The sequence below is a fragment of the Sminthopsis crassicaudata genome, chromosome 3, assembly GCF_048593235.1.
Source record: "Sminthopsis crassicaudata isolate SCR6 chromosome 3, ASM4859323v1, whole genome shotgun sequence".
Taxonomy (NCBI): Eukaryota; Metazoa; Chordata; class Mammalia; order Dasyuromorphia; family Dasyuridae; genus Sminthopsis; species Sminthopsis crassicaudata.
The window spans coordinates 3,376,431-3,394,952 of record NC_133619.1 but is presented as its reverse complement, the minus strand read 5'-3'; the positions used below and the strand labels follow the sequence as shown (position 1 = coordinate 3,394,952).

The following is an 18,522-nucleotide window of genomic DNA, read 5'->3' as shown; positions in this document are numbered from 1 at the left end:
ACTCCAGAACACTAAGTGCAGCTCAGGAAGGGCTCCTCACAGGTGGGCAGCCATCAGGGACGGAACTTCCCAATACCAGGTCCCATTTCAAAGAAGTCAAATTGATTTTTCTTGAAAATGTCAGTGCTGGATTGCGGTAAGCACATGTGACCCCTCAGAGCCCTTGGCAAGAAGGTAGCTGTTTTCCTGGGTGGGATCTTCGGCTTCACGGGCCCGTAGCCCCCCTCCCCTGAGATGCATCCTAATCTTCACAGCTGCCCACCCTGAGCTCCAGAAGGAAATGCTATTCTCCCAGCAAGCCCCGGAGCCTGGAAGCTCAAGGTCTCTCCTGGCCATGTCTGAGGGATGTTTGGTTACGGCATCGTCATGAACAATTCATTCCCACTGAATTTTTAATGCACACTCGCAGGGAAGGCAGCTTCAGATCGCTGCATCGAGGCCATTAAGAATTCATGAATGAACCTGCAGCTTCCAGGGGGAAGGGGGAGGGAAGAGCAGAGCCAGAGGAGAATGTCAGAATTTCCGGGCCCCAGGAAAGAAAAAGAGGAAGCTCCGCCATCAGAGAGAGCCCTGGGAGCTCGGAGGAAGCACTGAGCGAAGAACACTGGTCACCCCCTATCACCTCCAAGTCACTTCTAATCCAAAAACCAAACCAACAGTACAATTATGGTACTTAAGGCGTTGGAAAATGAATTCCAGCTAGGGGATGAGCCAGAGGCTCCTTTGTTGATGCAGTGGAAAGAACGTGGAGTTAGAGAAATGAATCAATGTCAGGCAGGTCACTTAGCCTCAGTGGACCTCAGTTTCCTTCTTCACAAAAAAAGTACATTATAATAGATGATGTCAGAGGTGCCCCCCCCCCAGAACTGGGACCCTCTCTGGAGCAGGCACAGAAGGTTGTCCAGTCTCTGACCACAAGAGCACGACTTGCACATCGCTTCCCGAGCCGCAGCTGAAACCCCCCTCGGAGAGCTCCCTTGGGAGCAAAGCCGCTTCTTCTCTAGCCTCCATCTCCACTCCTTGACCAAAATAATCCAATATTCCTTCAACAGGATTTATGAAATATTTGCATTATTCCAGGCCTCGAGCCGTGGGTCTTAGGTCCAAAAGGGAAGAGGCACTTGCCCATGACAGCAGGCGAGAGAAACAAATTTTCCTCTCAGTTGAGTCCCTGACTGGATGGGCAAAGGGAGGCAGCCATCTCATTATTCCACTGAAGGAATAAAAGCGTCTGCCGGCACCCAGAACTCTGTGAAAACCCCTGGCTTGGTTATCAACACCTCATAATCAAGAGATTGAGAGCCCCGTCTCATCCCAAAAACCTAATGACAGTAATTGTAGCTAATAATAATACTGTATTTCTATAGTGCTCTAGATTATTCTAAACACTTTACAAATAATATCTCATTTTATCTTGCAAAAATCCTGAGAACGATGTACTTTTCATTATTTCCATTTCATGGATGAGGAAATTGAGGCAAGCAAGACACTGCAAAACTATAGGAAAATGTAATGGTGGTTATCACTGTAATGCTAATTATTATTCTGGGCACAATAATAATTAGTATTACCAGGTATTTATTTATGCTATTGATCATTTTGTTTCAAAAGAAAAAGCTACTAGAAATTCTTGAAGAAAGACATTTTCTAAGAATCAGAATTGAAATAGGATTATTTTTATTTAATTCAACCAAGAACTTAATGAACACCCAGGTCTATTTTTCTACTCGGAGAAGCTCCCCAGATAAATCAGTCAGGTCCTGCCCTTCAAGAGCCTGTTAGGGAAGATGACTATAAATAAATAACATTAAAATAAGAAATTCAAGAAGAAAAGTATGATCATTAATAGACCCCCATAGAGTTGTGGGGAAAGAAAGCCATTCCAGATGACCCGGGTGCAGCTTTTCTTGAGGAGCTGACTAGCTCTTTGACCTTAAAGCGTTCATAAGTCTCTGGGAAGCATTTCTTAAACTCTACGTACCATGCTGAGTGTGGGATACAGAAAGGCAAAAACTGACCCACCCCTCAAGGAGTTTGCCCTCTAAGGGGAGAGCCGATAAATAGCACCTGGTATCAGGACTAGTGCCCCGGCCTGCTGGTGGGTCCTTCTTACTCCAATCTCTCTTCCACTGAGCCATCCAATTAATCTTCCTCACATGCCCATCTGCTCATGTCCTTTGCTCCCCACCTCCTCCCCCCCCATTCTGACATTCAAGGCTCTTCCACATCTTTCTCCTTCCTTTCTTTTTGATCTCCTTACTCTTACCCTTCATGCATCTTCTCAGGTGAACTGTTCATGACGGTCTATTTCTACCGATTGCCCCCAGACCCTAACTTCCTCTCCCCACCACTTCTGCCCCCTGGCTCTCCAGGCTTCCTACAAGAACCAGCTCAAATCCTCCCTTCTGTGAGAGCCCCCTACTCCCATCCCCATGCCTGCTAATGAGAGGGGAAGCCGGGGAATCCAGGAAGCATCAAGAAGAAGGGAAAGATGTCCGAACATGAGGGACAGTGAATAGCCAAGAAAGGAGCATCTTATTGAGGAAAACTTAAGGGGGGCAGAGAGACTCGACCACAGAGTGTGTGAGGAGGAATGCTGGGGAGGGAGAGATTAGTAAGGTATAAGAAAGCTGGCAAGGTAGAAGGGGCAGGTTTCAAAGCTGACCTTATAGTTGGTCTCAGAGGTGAGAGGGAACTACTGCAGCTTGTTAAGTTGTGGGGTTAGACTGGCAGACTTTGGGAAGATTAAATTGGGGGCCTAGTGAAGTCAGAAGTCACAAGTCTGTTACACCAGTCAGGACCTGAGGGCGTGAGAGCCCACTGGGGCAGCGGCAGCGTGCAAGAGGTGCCACAAGGCACAATGGACACGATGTGGCAAAGGAGAAAGGGAAGCACCAAGAATATCCCCTAACACCCACATGTGCAAGAAGGTTTGTGGCAGCCCTCTTTGTAGTGGCAAAGAACTGGAAACTGAGCGGCTGCCCATCAGTGGGGAATGGCTGAATAAGTGATGATATATGAATGTGATGGAATATTATTGTTCTGTAAGAAATGACCAGCAGGCCTGGAGAGACTTACATGAACTGATGCTGAGTGAAATGAGCAGGACTAAAAGATCATTATACACAGCAACAGTAAGACTATACGATGATTATGATGGATGTGACTCCATCATATGAGATGATTTAGGCCAGTTCCTATGATCTTGTGAAGAAGAGAGCCAACCAAACTCAGAGAGAGGACTGTGGAAACTGAGTGTGGACCATGACATAGCACATAGCATTCTCACTCTTTTTGTTGCTGTTTGCTTGCATTTTATTTTCTTTCATTTTTTTCTTTTGGATCTGATTTTTCTTGTGCAGCACAATAATTGTAGAAATATGTACAGAGGAACTACACACATTTAACATATATTGGATCACTTGCCAACTTGGGGAGGGGGTAGGGGAGAAAGGAGGGGAAAAAACACAAAGTTTTGCAGGGATGAATCTCAAAAATTATCCATATATACATTTTGAAAATAAAAAAGCTATAATTTTAATAAGAAAAGAATGAAAAACAACAAAATCAAAAATAAGAATATCCCCTAAGTTCTAAAACTGGATGGCTGAGATAGGATGGTACCCTCAACAGGAAAAGGAAGGGGGGGGGGGGTTGGGAGAAGGATACAGAATGCAGTTCTTGACTGCTGGGGTTAAGGTGTCTCTAATCTGCCCACTTTGGGATGCCCAAGAGGTAGTTGGAGCCGCCTGCTTGAAGATCAGGCTAAATAAAGCTGAGAATTATCACCATAGAGATAATAATTGAATTCATGGGAGTTGATGAGATCACAAAGAGAAATGGCATTGAGAAGGAAGAGGGCCCAGAACAGAACCCCGAGGGACACCTCGTTATGTGTGGTATGGAGAAGGAGCGGTCAGAAGTGTAGAAGAACCAGGATGGACAAGGAGCAAGGATGCTGAGGGAGGAGAGACCACCCCCCCTTCCAAGGGGAAAATAAAGCAGGTGGCATCTCCCGGACGGGGTAAGCAGCTGCTGTTTGCTAGAGCCAGTCTGGAACGCAAATTGAGTGACTGATGGCTGCCAGGTTACCCTTGAGCTGCCATACTGAGGGATGGACAGCCGGGCCCCCCCACCACACCCAAACAGCACTCACTCAGCTCAGAGGGCTTCCAACTGACCTCCAAGTGAAGGCCACAATTAGAGTCCAAGTGTCAGGGACCCCGGAGGACACTGGGGAAACGGGTCTTACAATATCCAGGTTTCTCTGTCTCGATCACAGTGGCAAGCAAAGAATCCAGACAGAATGGATTAAACCCCCAGACAAGGATGAGCTGCTTTCTAAAAGCTCTTCATGCTAGATTTTCCATTTTGTTTAACCGAAAAGAAAAACTGGATGGCATTTTCATGTTTTTCTTCATATGGGAAAAGTCATAAAGAGGATCACAGAAAAAAAGAGCCTGAGAGAGAAGCCATGTCAGTCCCCTCTTTTTACAGAGGAGGAGGAGGAGGAGGAGGAGAAAGAGGAGGAGGAGGAGGGAATGGGGGAGAAATAGGAGGAAGAGGAGGGGGAAGAAGAGTAGGAGAAAGAAGAAAAAAAGAGGATGGGACAAGGGGGAAAAAGAGGAAGAAGAGGAGAAGGAAGAGAAGGAGAAGGGAAAGGAGGATCAGGAAAAGGAAGAGGAAGTTTTCAGTCAGGGGAGATGAGCTATGAGTACACAGAGCTGGACTCAGGCCCATCTGTCTCAAAATGTGACAAGTTTGGAAAGGATCTCCGATGTTAGAACCTATCCTATGTTAGAACCACATTTGTATTCCCAACTAGGGGGCAGCTGGAATCTCCTCAAAGACCTCTGAGGATGGGGGGCTTATTACCTCTCAAGGCAGCCTACTCTAAATACTGGGAACTGCCAATCGCTGCTTGCTGTTAATGGAGATAAAAACCAGCAATGTGTTTTTCCATAGGACCGTTCACTCCTCTGCTCCATCAACTTGCATGACTCCAGTATAAACTCTTTTTCTAAGCTTTTAGTCACAGCTTCAGCCCATCTACCAATCTACTTTTCCGGCTTCACCATTCCCTCCATCCCAAACCATCCCTCAAAGCCCTCCCTCAGCATCTCCAGGGCTACACAGGCTCTCCCCAACACACAGGGCTGCTCTTCTCCCAGAGGCCCTCCCTGCCTCAAAGATGAGCTCAGGGGCTCCCCAAAGGCTAGGGCCCTCATCCCCAAACTGTTCCTATAGTTAACCAGACACTGGGGTGGTGCAGACTCCACCTGGAGGCAGCAAGATCTGAATTCAGATCCAGCCGAGACTCTTCCTATGGGCCTCTGGGCTTTTTCTTCCGTAAAGTGGAAACAGTCTCCACACTTACGTCACAAGGTTGTATGAAGATCTCAGGGGAGAATGCAGCAAAATGCTTTTCAATTCTTAAAGGGCTCCATATGCTCTGCCGGGGACATGTCCACTTGGAAATGCCCAACAGGCTCTTGGTGATGTGGGAGAGGACCTTGAGAGAGAGTCTCTGGCTCAGAAATATAGATTTGAGATGAGAGGAGGGGAGGGAGTAGAGAGACAGAAACAGGGAGAAAAACACAGACACAGAGAGAGGCAGAAAGAGAAAAGAAGAAGAGAGACGGAGACAGACAGACAGACAGACAGACAGGTCTAGGACGGAGCCTTGGGGGAGATCCAAGTTTTGAGAGCCAGGAGAAGGTGATCTCTGAGGTCCCTTTGTAGCTTGACGGTTTCTGCTGTGCTCTGAACAAAAACGGGAGGCAGAGAAGGGTAAGCACAGCAGGAAACTGTTAATGGGCTCAGAGAATGCCTGACAAATTGAAATAGTGGAACATGTGGACTCTAGAGACAGTTGTTTTCTCCAAAAGCTCAGAGGAATGTCTCAATGAAAAGGTTTTTAAAAAAACCAGGAACAAGAACAAGCCTTTGTGAGGGATGATGCAAAATGAGCAGGAGAGAATGGAATATGTTCTTAATTCCCCGAAATGACAGCCCCTGACAGCGCCAATGGTAATTTTGGATCTTTCAAGAGGCATTTCCAAATCGGAGCTGCCTTCCGGGGTGGGGGAGAAAGCTCGGTGGAGGAAACATTTTCAAGTGAATTGGTGAAGAGAAAAAAAAAAAAAAAAAAAAAAGGTCTGGGATTTATAGCCAGGCTGAGGGCGATTAAATGACCTGCCATCTGTTCCAAGACAATCGATCCGACCTCAGACAGGCTGATGAAATGGCACAGAGAAGGCCTCCGGCTCCCGGGCCGACTTGGGCTTTGCAAGGACAAAGGCACTCAGGCTGCCTTCCCTCTCCTCCCTAACACATTTGCCCTGGCAACGACTGAGCAATGGGCTCTCAGAATTTAGAGCTTGTTTTTAGTCCCCAGTAGCTGAGTGATGGCTACGTTTGCAGAGACATCGACCAAAACCACTCTGACGGTGGAAGGTCAACTACCCTCCTTTCTCCTGTCAGACACGTCAAAAGCAAATATGGGAAGCTCTCTGCTGCCAGAAACAGTGTCTGGAGGAATGCGAGAAACAATACTGCTCATCTAACCCCAACCCCCTTTCTTAGAGGTGCCCTTTAGTGGCTACCTGAGCCAGGGAGGGGACTGGTGAAATGGGGAAGGCAGGGGAAGAAAAGCATTTGAGGAACAGAGAACAGCGTTCAGAAAGGAAAAATGACTCGCGTAAGGTCACAGGGCCAAGAATGACAGTCTAGGCGCCCTTCCCAGCAGCATGTGCTCCTGTGTGCTACCTGCCACCTCTCACAATAGTAAAAATTTTGGACAGAGGAGCCTCAATATACTTCCTTTCAGACAGACAAATATAACAAGATAAAAAAGTTAAGAATCTAAATAGCGTTTTTAACAAATAGCTCCCTGCTGATTACTTAATAGGAACAAAAGGGAGTTTCCATATTTCTCAGCTGGGTCACAAATTTAGCAAACATTGATCATACATTGGGCCATAAGAACCCCATAAATAAATAGAGAAAAGTTACTTTTAATATTTTGTGAGAACTCATGCTGTAGCAGGAAGAGCACTAAGTTGGGAACAAGATGATATCGGTTCGAGTCTTCAGTTCAATTGTGTGATTTTGTGCAAATTTTCTAACCTCTCAAGGCTTCAGTTCTCATAAAAAAAAGAATTGGAGATCCTTGACCATTCAATTTATGTTTACCCTCCAGCCTATCAATAAGCTCTTTAAAATGTGGTGCCCAGAATGTAACGGAGGACTCCAAATGTTGCCTGGGCAGAAAAAAAAAATACATAAGCATTACCAGCCCCATTCTGAACACTATGATTGGGTGACTTAGAGAAAGCCCACTGAAGAGATCGAAAGAAAATGCCCTCTGGGAATAAGGGAAATGGGGCAAAGGAATCAAAATTTGAAATATGAAGATCTGATTGGAGAGATATCTGCCTCTTTCTAGAGAGTGTGGAGAGTACGATAACTAAGACACCTCAGATAAAAGAGCTATGAAGAGAATAAACATGGAGATGAGATGCTCAGAATCTTTCAAAAGTTATCCCCAACACCATCTGAGCTGATGACTATTTATGACTTCAGATACGTGTGGTTTTGCTGTTTGACATTTTTTTGTCTTTTGATAGAGCAGCAGCCTGTGTTGCCGAGTAGGAAAATCTACTTTTATTCCATTTTGTTCATTTCTGGGAAGAGAGTGGAAGAAATAGTCAAGGACTTATTGGTCGAGACAGAAAACAAACAGTTGTGGAATTGTCTAAACCCTGCAGGATAGAAGATGATCCAAGAAGAAAATGCTAGGAGAATTCAGGGACATGAGAGAGGAGAGCATTCATGTTGAAACTGGACAAAGAACTTCCATCCCATAGAGTAACAGGGATGAGGGAAGAGGGCTGGATACCGGGATCACAAGACTGGGGCTCAAAGTCTGCCCTCATCCTTCTTGAAGAGTCCCTTAGTGTCCGCGATGCCTCCCCGAAAACTGCTCTAGAACTCTTGGTTATAAGTTAATGTTATATAAAATTAAACAATTATATAAAATTATATATATGTATAAATTAGCTACATAAAGTTAAATAAGCCTTTGTGAACTTGTCTGAGAAAATAATGGCTATTTATAGTTTTCCCTGGATGGGAAAACATGTTCCATGCTGCATGGTGGTGGTATAGGAGGTGGCACAAGAGACCAGGTATTGGATTTGGGACGAGGGAGCCCCAGGTTCAAATCCTGTCTGGGGCTGTGTGAGGCCGGCCAACCCACTTAGCCTTTCTCAGTCCTTATTTGTAAAATAAGGAAGTGGAAAGTAATGGATTCCCAGATGCCTTCCAACTTGACATAAAGTTCCTTTGCATTTACAAGCAAATTGGTGACTCCTGGGGCTGTACTTGGAAGGCCATGAGATTGCATCTAAAAATAGCAAGGCTTAAGAACCAATTGAAAATGGTGAAGTGGGTTTTAAGCATCCTCTCCCCATGAAAGTGGCTTCTGGACTCGGCTCTGGGGTTAGTCAGGGGAGCTGAAGCCCTTGTTTTTGTAACCCACTTACAAACCGAGGGGCAGCTGCAGGCCGAGGGTTCTCCCTGAGATGCTGGAGCCCTGAAACACAGCGGGAGATTAAGACAGGAAGGACCCTGATTTGCTAGTTTGCTGGTGCAAATGGGCCAAGTGCTCATTGCCTGGGCTGAAGTCTCTCTTTAAAGAGTGACTTTTGACACGTGACCCTTGTGCTTACGTGATGTATGCTGCTTTGTTTCAAATAAAATCACTGGATTTGCAGAACAAGGAAACGGGATTTCTAGGAAGCCGGGCACTATCCACCACCTGTGAGACAGGCAAGGGAGAACCAAGGTTGGGGAAGCAGCCTCACACCGGGGAAAGCGGCCAGGGAGACAGCCTCCCATCCGGCCGGTGACGGACTTGCTGCGGCCACAGGCCGCCCACTTCCTCCTCGGTGACTTTCGCTTCTCTCTCCACAGCAGAAGTCCCCTCACTGGCTGGAATGGGTGAGCACAGATTGGGCAAACGTGCCCCCCTCAGCTCCCTCGCGGGGAGCTCCCACTTTCCTGTGCTTCTCCTTATTTAAGTGAACGAGCTGACGAGGCTTCCCTTGGTGATGGTGGAAGAAAAACGAAGGAAAAGGGGACAGAGTCCCCTCCTAACTTAGAAGTACTAAGGGCGAAGGGCAGAGGCGGTGCCCTTTAGTGGCTACCTGAGCCAGGGAGGGGACTGGTGAAATGAGGAAGGCAGGGGAGGAAAAGCATTTGAGGAACAGAGAAATGGGTGACGTGGGACGTGAAATCTGGCCGGCCCTCCCATCTCCACCACACACACCACAATTACATCGATGGCCTTTGAAAATTGTGTCTCCAGCTCCAGTGACCAGAATAATTGTAAAAATAGCTCCTATGTCTGAAGTGAGGTGCTTTAATGTGTACAAGGCACGCTACATGACTCACTGGAATCTCAATATCTTGTGATCGTAATTATGCTCACCAATGATTTACAGATGAGGAAATGGAGGCCTGAGACCTGTACACAACAGACGCCGTGTGTATCTGTCACGTGGAAATGCTTCGATCAGCCCCTGCTCACCCAATGAGGCAGTGTGGGAGGAGGGCCCGGAAAGTAGGTCTTGAAGTTCCCTCTCTTCTGGGGGGGAGAGGGTCTAGGTGCCATAACAGATCATCCCTAATGGTACCACAATCCTTTAGTTTGTGAGAGACCGGGGGAGGGGCTGGGCACTGAGAGAGCCACGGATGCCCACTTCTAAGCTCTTCCCACCAGAGATCTAGGGTGAGCGTCAGATGTTCTGTCTCAGCGGTTTAAAAAATGTGTTTCCTTTAGGATAAAACCTCCTAGTCAAGGAGGCTTAGGAGAACTTCATTTCCAGCAAATCAGTGCCTAGGAACCTGGACTTAGAGTCCCACCGGGAGCCTGTGTTTGTGAAAGTCCTACAGCTACACGGCGAAGGCGGGGAGGAGGGGTTTGCAGATACCTGCTTAAAATTCTATCGAGAGTGAACAAAATCTGATTTTCTTTAGATTAATGCTGCATAAAATTAATTCCATTTATTTTGCACACATTTTGTGTAAATAAATACCTGATCGTCTCTGAAATGACTTGCAGCTGGAGAATCCCGAAGTATTTCTACTTAGGTTTTAACTAAATGCGTCCCTCACAGATGCCTGGAATCCCGAAGCAGACATTTAAATAGGAAGCCCCGCACAGGAGAAACGGAGCCTGGCAAAACCCAATGGCTGGGATGAGTTCGGCGAGAAATAAGAGCACATATATAATAGATAGGTGCAGATAGAATAAATGTCTGTTTTTATAGATAAAAAGAGAGAGAGAGAGAGAGATCCACATGGATACCTCTAGCTATCACCTATCTTTAACAATGGGCATTTGTTAGGATTCAGCTATGGGCCAAGCACTGAGAGGTGCTGGGGTACGAAACAAGTCCCCCAAAAGTCCTACCCACAGGAAATTTGCATTTCATCAGACACAAAGCATTTCGGGAGATCACACAGAGGCGACTTTATTCCCAAGATCCTTCTTGTGGCTCTGAGAGCCCACAGGGTGGATGGCTACTGGGAACAGCATAGAACCCAATGTGCCTTTCATAGAAGAAACTATATAAATAACCAGCATCCCTGAGGAAATAAATGTCCACTTGGCAAAGGAAGCAGGAAAATCGAGCGAGAGAAGATGACAGATGGACACCTTGGATTAAAAGCACGCAGATGACCCGGAGGCAAGAACCAGATAAAAGAAGAAGGTCCGGAAGGATCAGACCCCACATCCCCGGAAATATAGAGGGCAGGAAGGAGACCTCTCACTGTTCTACCATGGTGGGGGGGAGAAGGGCCACCCTCACCTTCCCAGACTCATAGAGGAAGGCTGAGGGTGGACACGGATCCACCAGAGAGGCCACGCTGATCCCAACACGGGTCCACGTCTGCCCAGCAGAGCCCTCCTCCTCATTGTCCTGGGATCCCCTCCCTCCTTGGGGTCCTCCGAAGGATGCTCGGCGAGTCTGGACTCAGCCCGGGAAGCCGGGGCATCCCTCCTTTGGGTCCTTGGGTGCTCGGCCACAGGGGGCTGGAGAGAGAAACGGGCCTGAGTCGGGAAGTCTGGAGCACAAATTTGGCCTCAGACGCCAGTTAGGTCACAGCTTCCCTGCCCAGGCTCCTCATCTTTAGAAATGGGGGGGACAAGAAGAGCACCCCTCGGGGCTGTGTGGGAATAAAATGACACCCTTCATAGAGTGTTTTGTAAGCCTCAGAGCTCAAGTGTTTGCTCTTGCTTTTACCCAGGACAGCCTCTCTCCTGGGTCAGACTCCGCTCCTGGGAGGAATTCTGGTCCCAAGTCCAGGGTGGGAAGCCTGCCATGAAATACCGGCGCACGTCCAGAGCCAACTTTGAGAGGCTGGGAGGAAAAGCAAACTCCCCTGGAATTGCTGGGCTTGGCCCATGCCACTGTAAATGGAATTTGAAAAATGGAGCTCTCCTTTCCCCGGCCCTCTGTGTGGACAGGAGTGAGCCGCCCGGCAGCGGCCCTTCCCGGGCACTCACACAGCTCTTGGGCCTGGCATTACCGGGGCACAGGGGCCGAGCCGCCCGGCAGGGGCCCTTCCCAGGCACTCACACAGCTCTCGGGCCTGGTATTACTGGGGCACAGGGGCCGAGACGCCCGGCAGGGGCCCTTCCCAGGCACTCACACAGCTCTCGGGCCTGGCATTACCGAGGCACAGGGGCCGAGACGCCCGGCGGGGGCCCTTCCCGGCACTCACACAGCTCTCGGGCCTGGCATTACCGGGGCACAGGGGCCGAGCCGCCCGGCGGGGGCCCTTCCCGGGCACTCCCACAGCTCTCGGGCCTGGCATTACCGGGGCACAGGGGCTGAGACGCCCGGCGGGGGCCCTTCCCGGGCACTCACGCAGCTCTCGGGCCTGGCATTACCGGGGCACAGGGGCCGAGCCGCCCGGCGGGGGCCCTTCCCGGGCACTCCCGCAGCTCTCGGGCCTGGCATTACCGGGGCACAGGGGCCGAGACGCCCGGCGGGGGCCCTTCCCGGGCACTCCCACAGCTCTCGGGCCTGGTTTACTCGAGGTCCAAGTCTTGGCTGAAGCTCTAAGAGATAAGGTCAGGGAGCCCAGATCCTGAAGGACGCTGACAGAAGCTTGGCCCAGGGGACTCCATGCCCCCTCCTATGACCATTCAGGCTCCCACGTGGGAGTTTGGGCAGCCGGGTTTTTAACGCCAGAGTCCCCGGCCGCTTTCCTTCGTGCTTCCCACACTAGGGTGGGAACTGCCACAGCTAAGGCAGAAGCGGATGCTGTGGAGAAAGGGACTCGGCGTGGCACTGTCCGGTCTCCGGGCCCACCCCAGCTCTGGCAGGGCTGACCCTGTCTAAGTCCCAGGCTCCCGGTGCCCCAGATTTCTAATCTTTATAATGGGCCCGGTGCCATCTGCCCCCCAGACTTCGCGTTTCTAATAAGCACAAGATGGAAATAAAGCCGCTGTCCTCGTGCTCCCCAATAAGCAAAAGCTCCAAAGCGCCCGGTGCCGCATCGTCGCGGCCTTCTAATGAGCGGCTTGAGTGGAAATTAATGAGTGGCTGCAGCAGTGCCCGCGCTGGTCTCTGGGAGCACAGCTTTTCTTCCCTTCCGGGGGAGGGGGGGGAAGGGGGAACCTAGCAGACCCCACTCCCCGCGGGGGCACCGAAGCGCCCTTCCATGCCCACAACTCCCGAGGCAAGTTCTACTCGTGGGGCGGGTCTATACCCCCTCACATTGACAACTGGCTGCCCACATCCAAGCGTCGCCTTTTGGCTGCAGGGGCCGCCCCCCCAGGGCACAGTCAGGGACTCCCCAGTGGGAGATGCGGGGACTTGCTCGGGCTCCCATCCTCACTTCTGCTTCTACCCAAAAGCCCCTCCCCCAGCTGTCCTTCAGGGCCCTCGGGCCCACGAGAATCACAGCTCACCACCCTCCCCTGGGCCCCCCTGCACCTTCGTCAGCCCAGCCCGGCCCTGCCCACTCAGCCCAGGGGGGCCCCGGCTCTCCAGCTCCAGGGCTGCCTGGTTTGGGCAGGGGGGGAGTGGGGGGTGCGGAGGGAGGGCAGCCGGGCCTTTCCTCTCCTCACAGTGGGTCCCCCGCATTCCCCCCCCCAAATTAATTCACACCCTTTCGGCCCCGCCCCCCAGCTGATGCTGCCTGAAGCTCATCCCCGGCATAACAGGCTGGGAGACACAGTAAAGGGCCTGGCAACGCCTCCCTGTCTGTCCCGGGGGCGGGGCCGCCCCCCCCCCCCCCCCCCCCCCGCCACGTGGCAGGCCGCGATTTGGGGGATCGTCCCGGTCCTCCCGCGGCTCCCACCAGGCCCTCCCTCTCCGCCAAGAACTTTCTGGCAAGAGAGCAAAAGCGGGGAGCCAAGGGTCAGGCTGGACCACTGCCCGGTCCTGCCCACACAGGGAACAATCCGCTGCCTGTTTGCTGCAGAGACGAAAATACCTGACTCGGTTTCACTCCCTCCGTCCCCGTTTGACCCGTACACACTCACTCAACTCACACACACACACACACACACACTCACACACACACTCACACTCACACACAATCACTCACACAAACATTTACACACACTCATACACACTCACTCACACAGACACACACACTCACAGATACACACTCACTCACACACTCACACACAGATACTCACACTCACACAAACACACTCACACACACCCTCACACTCACACACACACTCATACACACACTCACTCACAGACACACTCACTCACACACTCACACATACTCACAGACACACACTCACACACACAATCACTCACACTCACACACACTCATAGACAGACACACACTCACACTCACACACACTCACACACACACACCCTCACAGTGGGATGCCGACTGAGAGGAACCCTGGCCCCGGACGGCAGCCCTCAGCTTTCCCACCTGTAAAACGGGCCATCCTGTGTCGGAGTTTTGTCTGGGACAACAGGGAGAAAGGATGGATAAACTGGAAAGCCCGGGAATCTGGAAGGGGAAGGGAGGCCCCGAAGGCCCTCCCCTTCCCAGAAGAGGGGCCATCACTGGATCAGGAGTCCTAAGGGCATGGAGGGAGAGTGGGAGGGTGGGAGGGCCCTGGAAGTGTGAGGACACTGAGAGGTGGGGGCGGGGAGCCACGCCCACTCACTCTCCATCCAGCCCCAACTCTCCATCTGAATGGCCGAGCATTTATTAAGCGCCGCTGGCAAGACGCAGGGACACACTAAGAGAACCAGCTGCCCAAAAAACAAAGATTTTCAATGGTGATTTCTTTAAGGAGACTCAAAGCCCCCCCAGGGCTCACCTGGGCCCCCCTCCCAAAGCTCGCCCTCTGCTGGGCCCGGGGAGGAGGCGCTCATTCCCGTCCCAGAATGGCACTTCTTAAAAGGGCACCCTGAAATCCAGGGCTCGGCTTACCGGAAGAAGGGCGAGGGGCCCAGAGTCATTGGGGGCCGCCCGGAGCAGCCCGGATCCCTGGCCTCCTGGCCCCGGGCCAAACAGCAGTTTCCCCACAGTTCCAGCCTTTGGCTCGAATTTGACATTTGGTCTTGAAATGGCCAATGGCGACTCCCTGCGCCGAGGCAAAAGCCGCAGGGCGGGGCCGGCTGGGGCCCACTCCCGCCTCCTTCCCCTGCTCCGTTACCCGGGCACTCCCCTCCGCTCATCACAAGCTTGCCAGAGAAGCCGGGGAACCCTCAGCCTGGATCGTACTAATGACTCTTTGAATGAAAAAGAATAATCACGGATATGAAATGCCTGGCAAACACTGGGAGCCAATGGCATTAGCCCCGCTCGGCCCGATGACTAACGGGCGAAGAGAAAGCCCTGCAGGGGCGGCGGCCCCTCTCCCGAGACCTCGGCCCTCCCCCCGCCCCCCTCCGCTCAGGGCGCAGCCTCAGGTGGGCACCGCAGTCCGCAGGTGGGGAGGGGGCAACGAGAGCAACAACTACAGCGAGATGCTGAAAGACTCCGAGTGTCTCACTGAGGGGAATGAACTAGATAAATGGGGTCAGACCGGGCACCTCGGGGGCCGCTCTGGGACCGGGCACCTCGGGGACACCTCAGGGGCCGCTCTGGGACCCGGCATCTGGGGGCCGCTCTGGGACCGGGCACCTTGGGGGCTGTTCTGGGACCGGGCACCTCAGGGGCCGCTCTGGGACTGGGCACCTCGGGGGCCGCTCTGGGGCCGGGCACCCTGGGGGCCGCTCTGGGACCGGGCACCTCGGGGCCGCTCTGGGATCGGGCACCTTGGGGGCCGTTTTGGGACCAGGCACCTCGGGGACACCTCGGGGGCCGCTCTGGGACAGGGCACCTCGGGGGCCGCTCTGGGGCCGGGCACCTCGGCAACTGGTCCGGGGCTCAGGCACCTCAGAGCAGAGCCCTCCAGTGCAACGGCTCCCAGACCAAGCGCCAGGATTCACTTCCTAGGGACAAGAAGCATTTCTGGGGGGATGGGAGGAGAGGAGAGGGCTGGGAGCAGCAGGGAGAACGCGGAGTCAGGAGAGAAGTGCCTACTGTGTGCCAGCACCAGGGGTCTCTTCCCCACACCCGGGGGTGCCCCACCACAAACAAACCTCTTCTACCCAGACGGTCCCACAGGCCCCCACAAGAAGGAAGGGAAGAGGGAAGGAGGGAAAGATAATGCCTAAAGGCCTCCCCCAGCCCAACATAGACTCATTTTCTGCTCTCCCAGAAGCCAGCGCACAGCAGGGGCTCCATAAATAATTGATTCCCTTTCTGCCTCATCCCCTTTCTGCTACAGAATTCCTAATAAACAGAACCTCCAATTCACCAGGTTCTTCCCTGTGTGTCCTCAGGTGGTGAGGGGCAGAGGTGCTGGGTAGAAAGCCCCCCCCAGGCCCTGTTCCCAGCCCTGGGAACCCAGCCTGACTGACTCCCGGGCCACCAGACAAGCCCCTCCCCTCCTGCCTCAGTCCCCCTGGAGCCTGCACGGCCCCTCACCCCTCCCGGTCACTCCTCCTCTTCGGGTTCCACAGGTTTCATCCACAAGAGGAAATGTTTAACCCCGACGCTTTCTCCCTGGGGGGGGGGGGGTTGGGCTGAAGGGGGAGCTCACCAAGGGTGAGAGAAAGCCAGGGGCCCCACCGGTGGGAACATTCACAGCCCAGGCCGTTCCTCCGACTGCTCATCCGTCCCAACTTTACACTTAACAACAAGTCAGCTGATGGACTCGCCCACGTAGGGAAACCAGGACTGCTCCACCTGGGCAGGAGCGGGAAGGAGCTGGCGCTGAACGTGCTGCGGGGGCTGGTGTTCTGTTCCTGCCCCTGGCACCGTGGCTGTGGCCCTCGGAGATTCCAGCCCTCTGCAGCTCCGGCCCTCGGAGATTCTGGCCCTCTGCGGCTCCGGCCCTCTGCGGCTCCCGCCCCCGGCTGCGCTTTCCAACAAGCTCCGTGCGGGATTCTTCATTCTGGTTTTCACTTAGGACAGCAGATCGGGAGGTCTGCCAGGAAGCCGCGTGGCCCTGGTCTCGTAACACACTGAAGACATCGGCTCAGGGTTAGCCGGGCGCAGGGAGCTGCCACGAGGTGATGGAGCTCGCTCCTGAGGGGTGCGAAGGCCCAAGAGCCGGGCCTCGGCCTCCCATCTTCCCCAGCTGCCGGGGACTAGAAGCCACGCGCTGGTGTCGAAGGCTCCGGGAGCTCCGCTTCCTTGGTCCGGGCCGCCCTGAGGCTCAGGAGAGGAAGCCCGATGCCGGCGTCACCCCAAGAATGGGGGAAGCCGGCCCCCGCCGCCGGGGCAGCCCCGCTCCGGTCTCCAGGGAGCCGCGCTGGGGCCCGGGCAGGCCGACCTGTGGCCTTGGGGGAAGGCCTCCCGCCACTTCGGAAGCAAGCCGAGAACAGTCTCCACCACAACAATCCCAGCGAATATTAGTACTCTGCCTCCTTACTCTGAGCCGGGCCCCAAACTGAGCCCTTTAGGGTCATTAAGCTCATCCGACCTTCCCCACAATCCTGGGACAGATTGTCCCTTAGGAGCGCGGAGGCTTCATGTCTGCCCAGCACTGGCTCAGCACACAGTAGGCACTTTATGCATAAGTCACACACGAAGCCTGAGCCTATTTTGTCCCAGGGATCTTCTCCAAGGTCACGGCTAGCAGACCCACTCAATCATTTCCATTCAATCTGAGGTCGGACCCTGTGCCCCGAGCTCCTGGTGAGGGCCAAGGGCCGGACCTGGATTGGGGGGGAGGGGGACGACAGAGTCACCAATGGCTGCCCCAAGCTGGCCCCCATGATCAACCCGGCCACTAAAACGAAGCCCAGAGTGACAGTCAACCTGAGAACGCTGGGACAGCTAGCCGGGCCTCCGCCGATGGTCATGGCGGACAGGACAAGGACAGGAACAGGTCAGTCAGATGAGGGCGAAGCAGGGAAGCCAACGGCCGGCCCAGCTTCCCACTGGGCCCCTGCCTCCTGTGGCCCTCTCTTAAAATGGCCATTAATCATCACTTAACTTCTGTCTCTGTCCCTCTCCCCACCCCACAAGGGGGAAGAAGGAGATGGCGAGCCTTTGGAACGAAGAAGCCCCACCAGGAATCCTGCGCTCCCCGGGACTCAGTTTGCCAGGACTGCTGCTTCTGGCCTTTAACCCCGGGATCGCCTCCTGGGGATCCCGACTCGGGGTCTCGCTCCCTCATCCAGATCCTGCCACTTCATTGGGACCGTCTCTAAGCCTGGAGCCCTCTGCCTCCCCACCCCTGCTCCGTCCTCAGTTTATCCCTCAAGATGGAGAAGTTCTCCCTGTCTGGGTCACATTCATCCTCAGCACGCTGTCCCCTGCACAGGACTGTGCGCTCCTTGGACACTTTGGAGCCGGGACTTTCCCTTTCTTCAACATCCCCATCATTCAGGGCAATACCCGGGCCACGGCAGGGGCTCTGTACCCAGCCCATGACGGGGGCTTCACAGGTGCTCGCTGACCCAGATCCTACCTCCTGCCAGGGGCCGGGGCTGGCCTCAAGCCCCTCCTCTCAGGTTCCCTGGCTGCTCTCCATGCACCCTGTATAGTGCTATTTCCATAGGATAAAGTAATCCAAAGTGCTCTGCAAACTTTAAAACTGCTATGTAAATTATAATTACCATATAATAATATCAAATCATCATCAAACACATTTATATCCCAATAGATAGAGGCTCAAGAACAGATTTTTTCTTGTGCTTAGCCCAGCATACCACAGGAACTTAATAAATCCTCTTGCTTCATTGAGAATGGCAATTAGTAGGTTATCAGGAGGATTAAATGGCAAGGATGGGAAGCACTGGAAGGTAGTTCTGCCGTCCGTCTGCAGGGGCAGCTGGACCGGGGGCTGGAGGGTCCCCACGCTCAGGAGGCCGAGACTTCCTGGGGGGTTGCTCCCGTAACTCTCTGCACCTCTGACTGGATCTGGGCCAGGTCAGAGCCACTGTGCTGCTGGATGATCCCTTCCCC

General features: G+C 53.0%; 1 protein-coding gene across 5 annotated transcripts in view; it reads right to left on the bottom strand.

Moving 5' to 3' along the window:
* The window catches only part of MB21D2 (Mab-21 domain containing 2), a 61,323-nt gene that overhangs the window by 10,674 nt on the left and 32,127 nt on the right, over positions 1-18,522 (bottom strand). The window contains exon 1 of one of the 5 annotated variants that reach the window (XM_074297862.1): positions 16,148-16,211. The exons of 2 other annotated variants lie outside the window; for them this stretch is intronic. Coding sequence is in view for 1 of the 3 variants with exons in the window: in XM_074297859.1 (XP_074153960.1) it covers positions 13,978-13,993 (16 nt within the window). In the remaining 2 variants the exon portion in view is untranslated. Of the gene's footprint in view, positions 1-13,977; positions 14,131-14,487; positions 14,606-16,147; positions 16,212-18,522 lie in introns of those variants that run through there. 2 more of the 5 variants (XM_074297861.1, XM_074297859.1) reach the window with 2 other exon arrangements.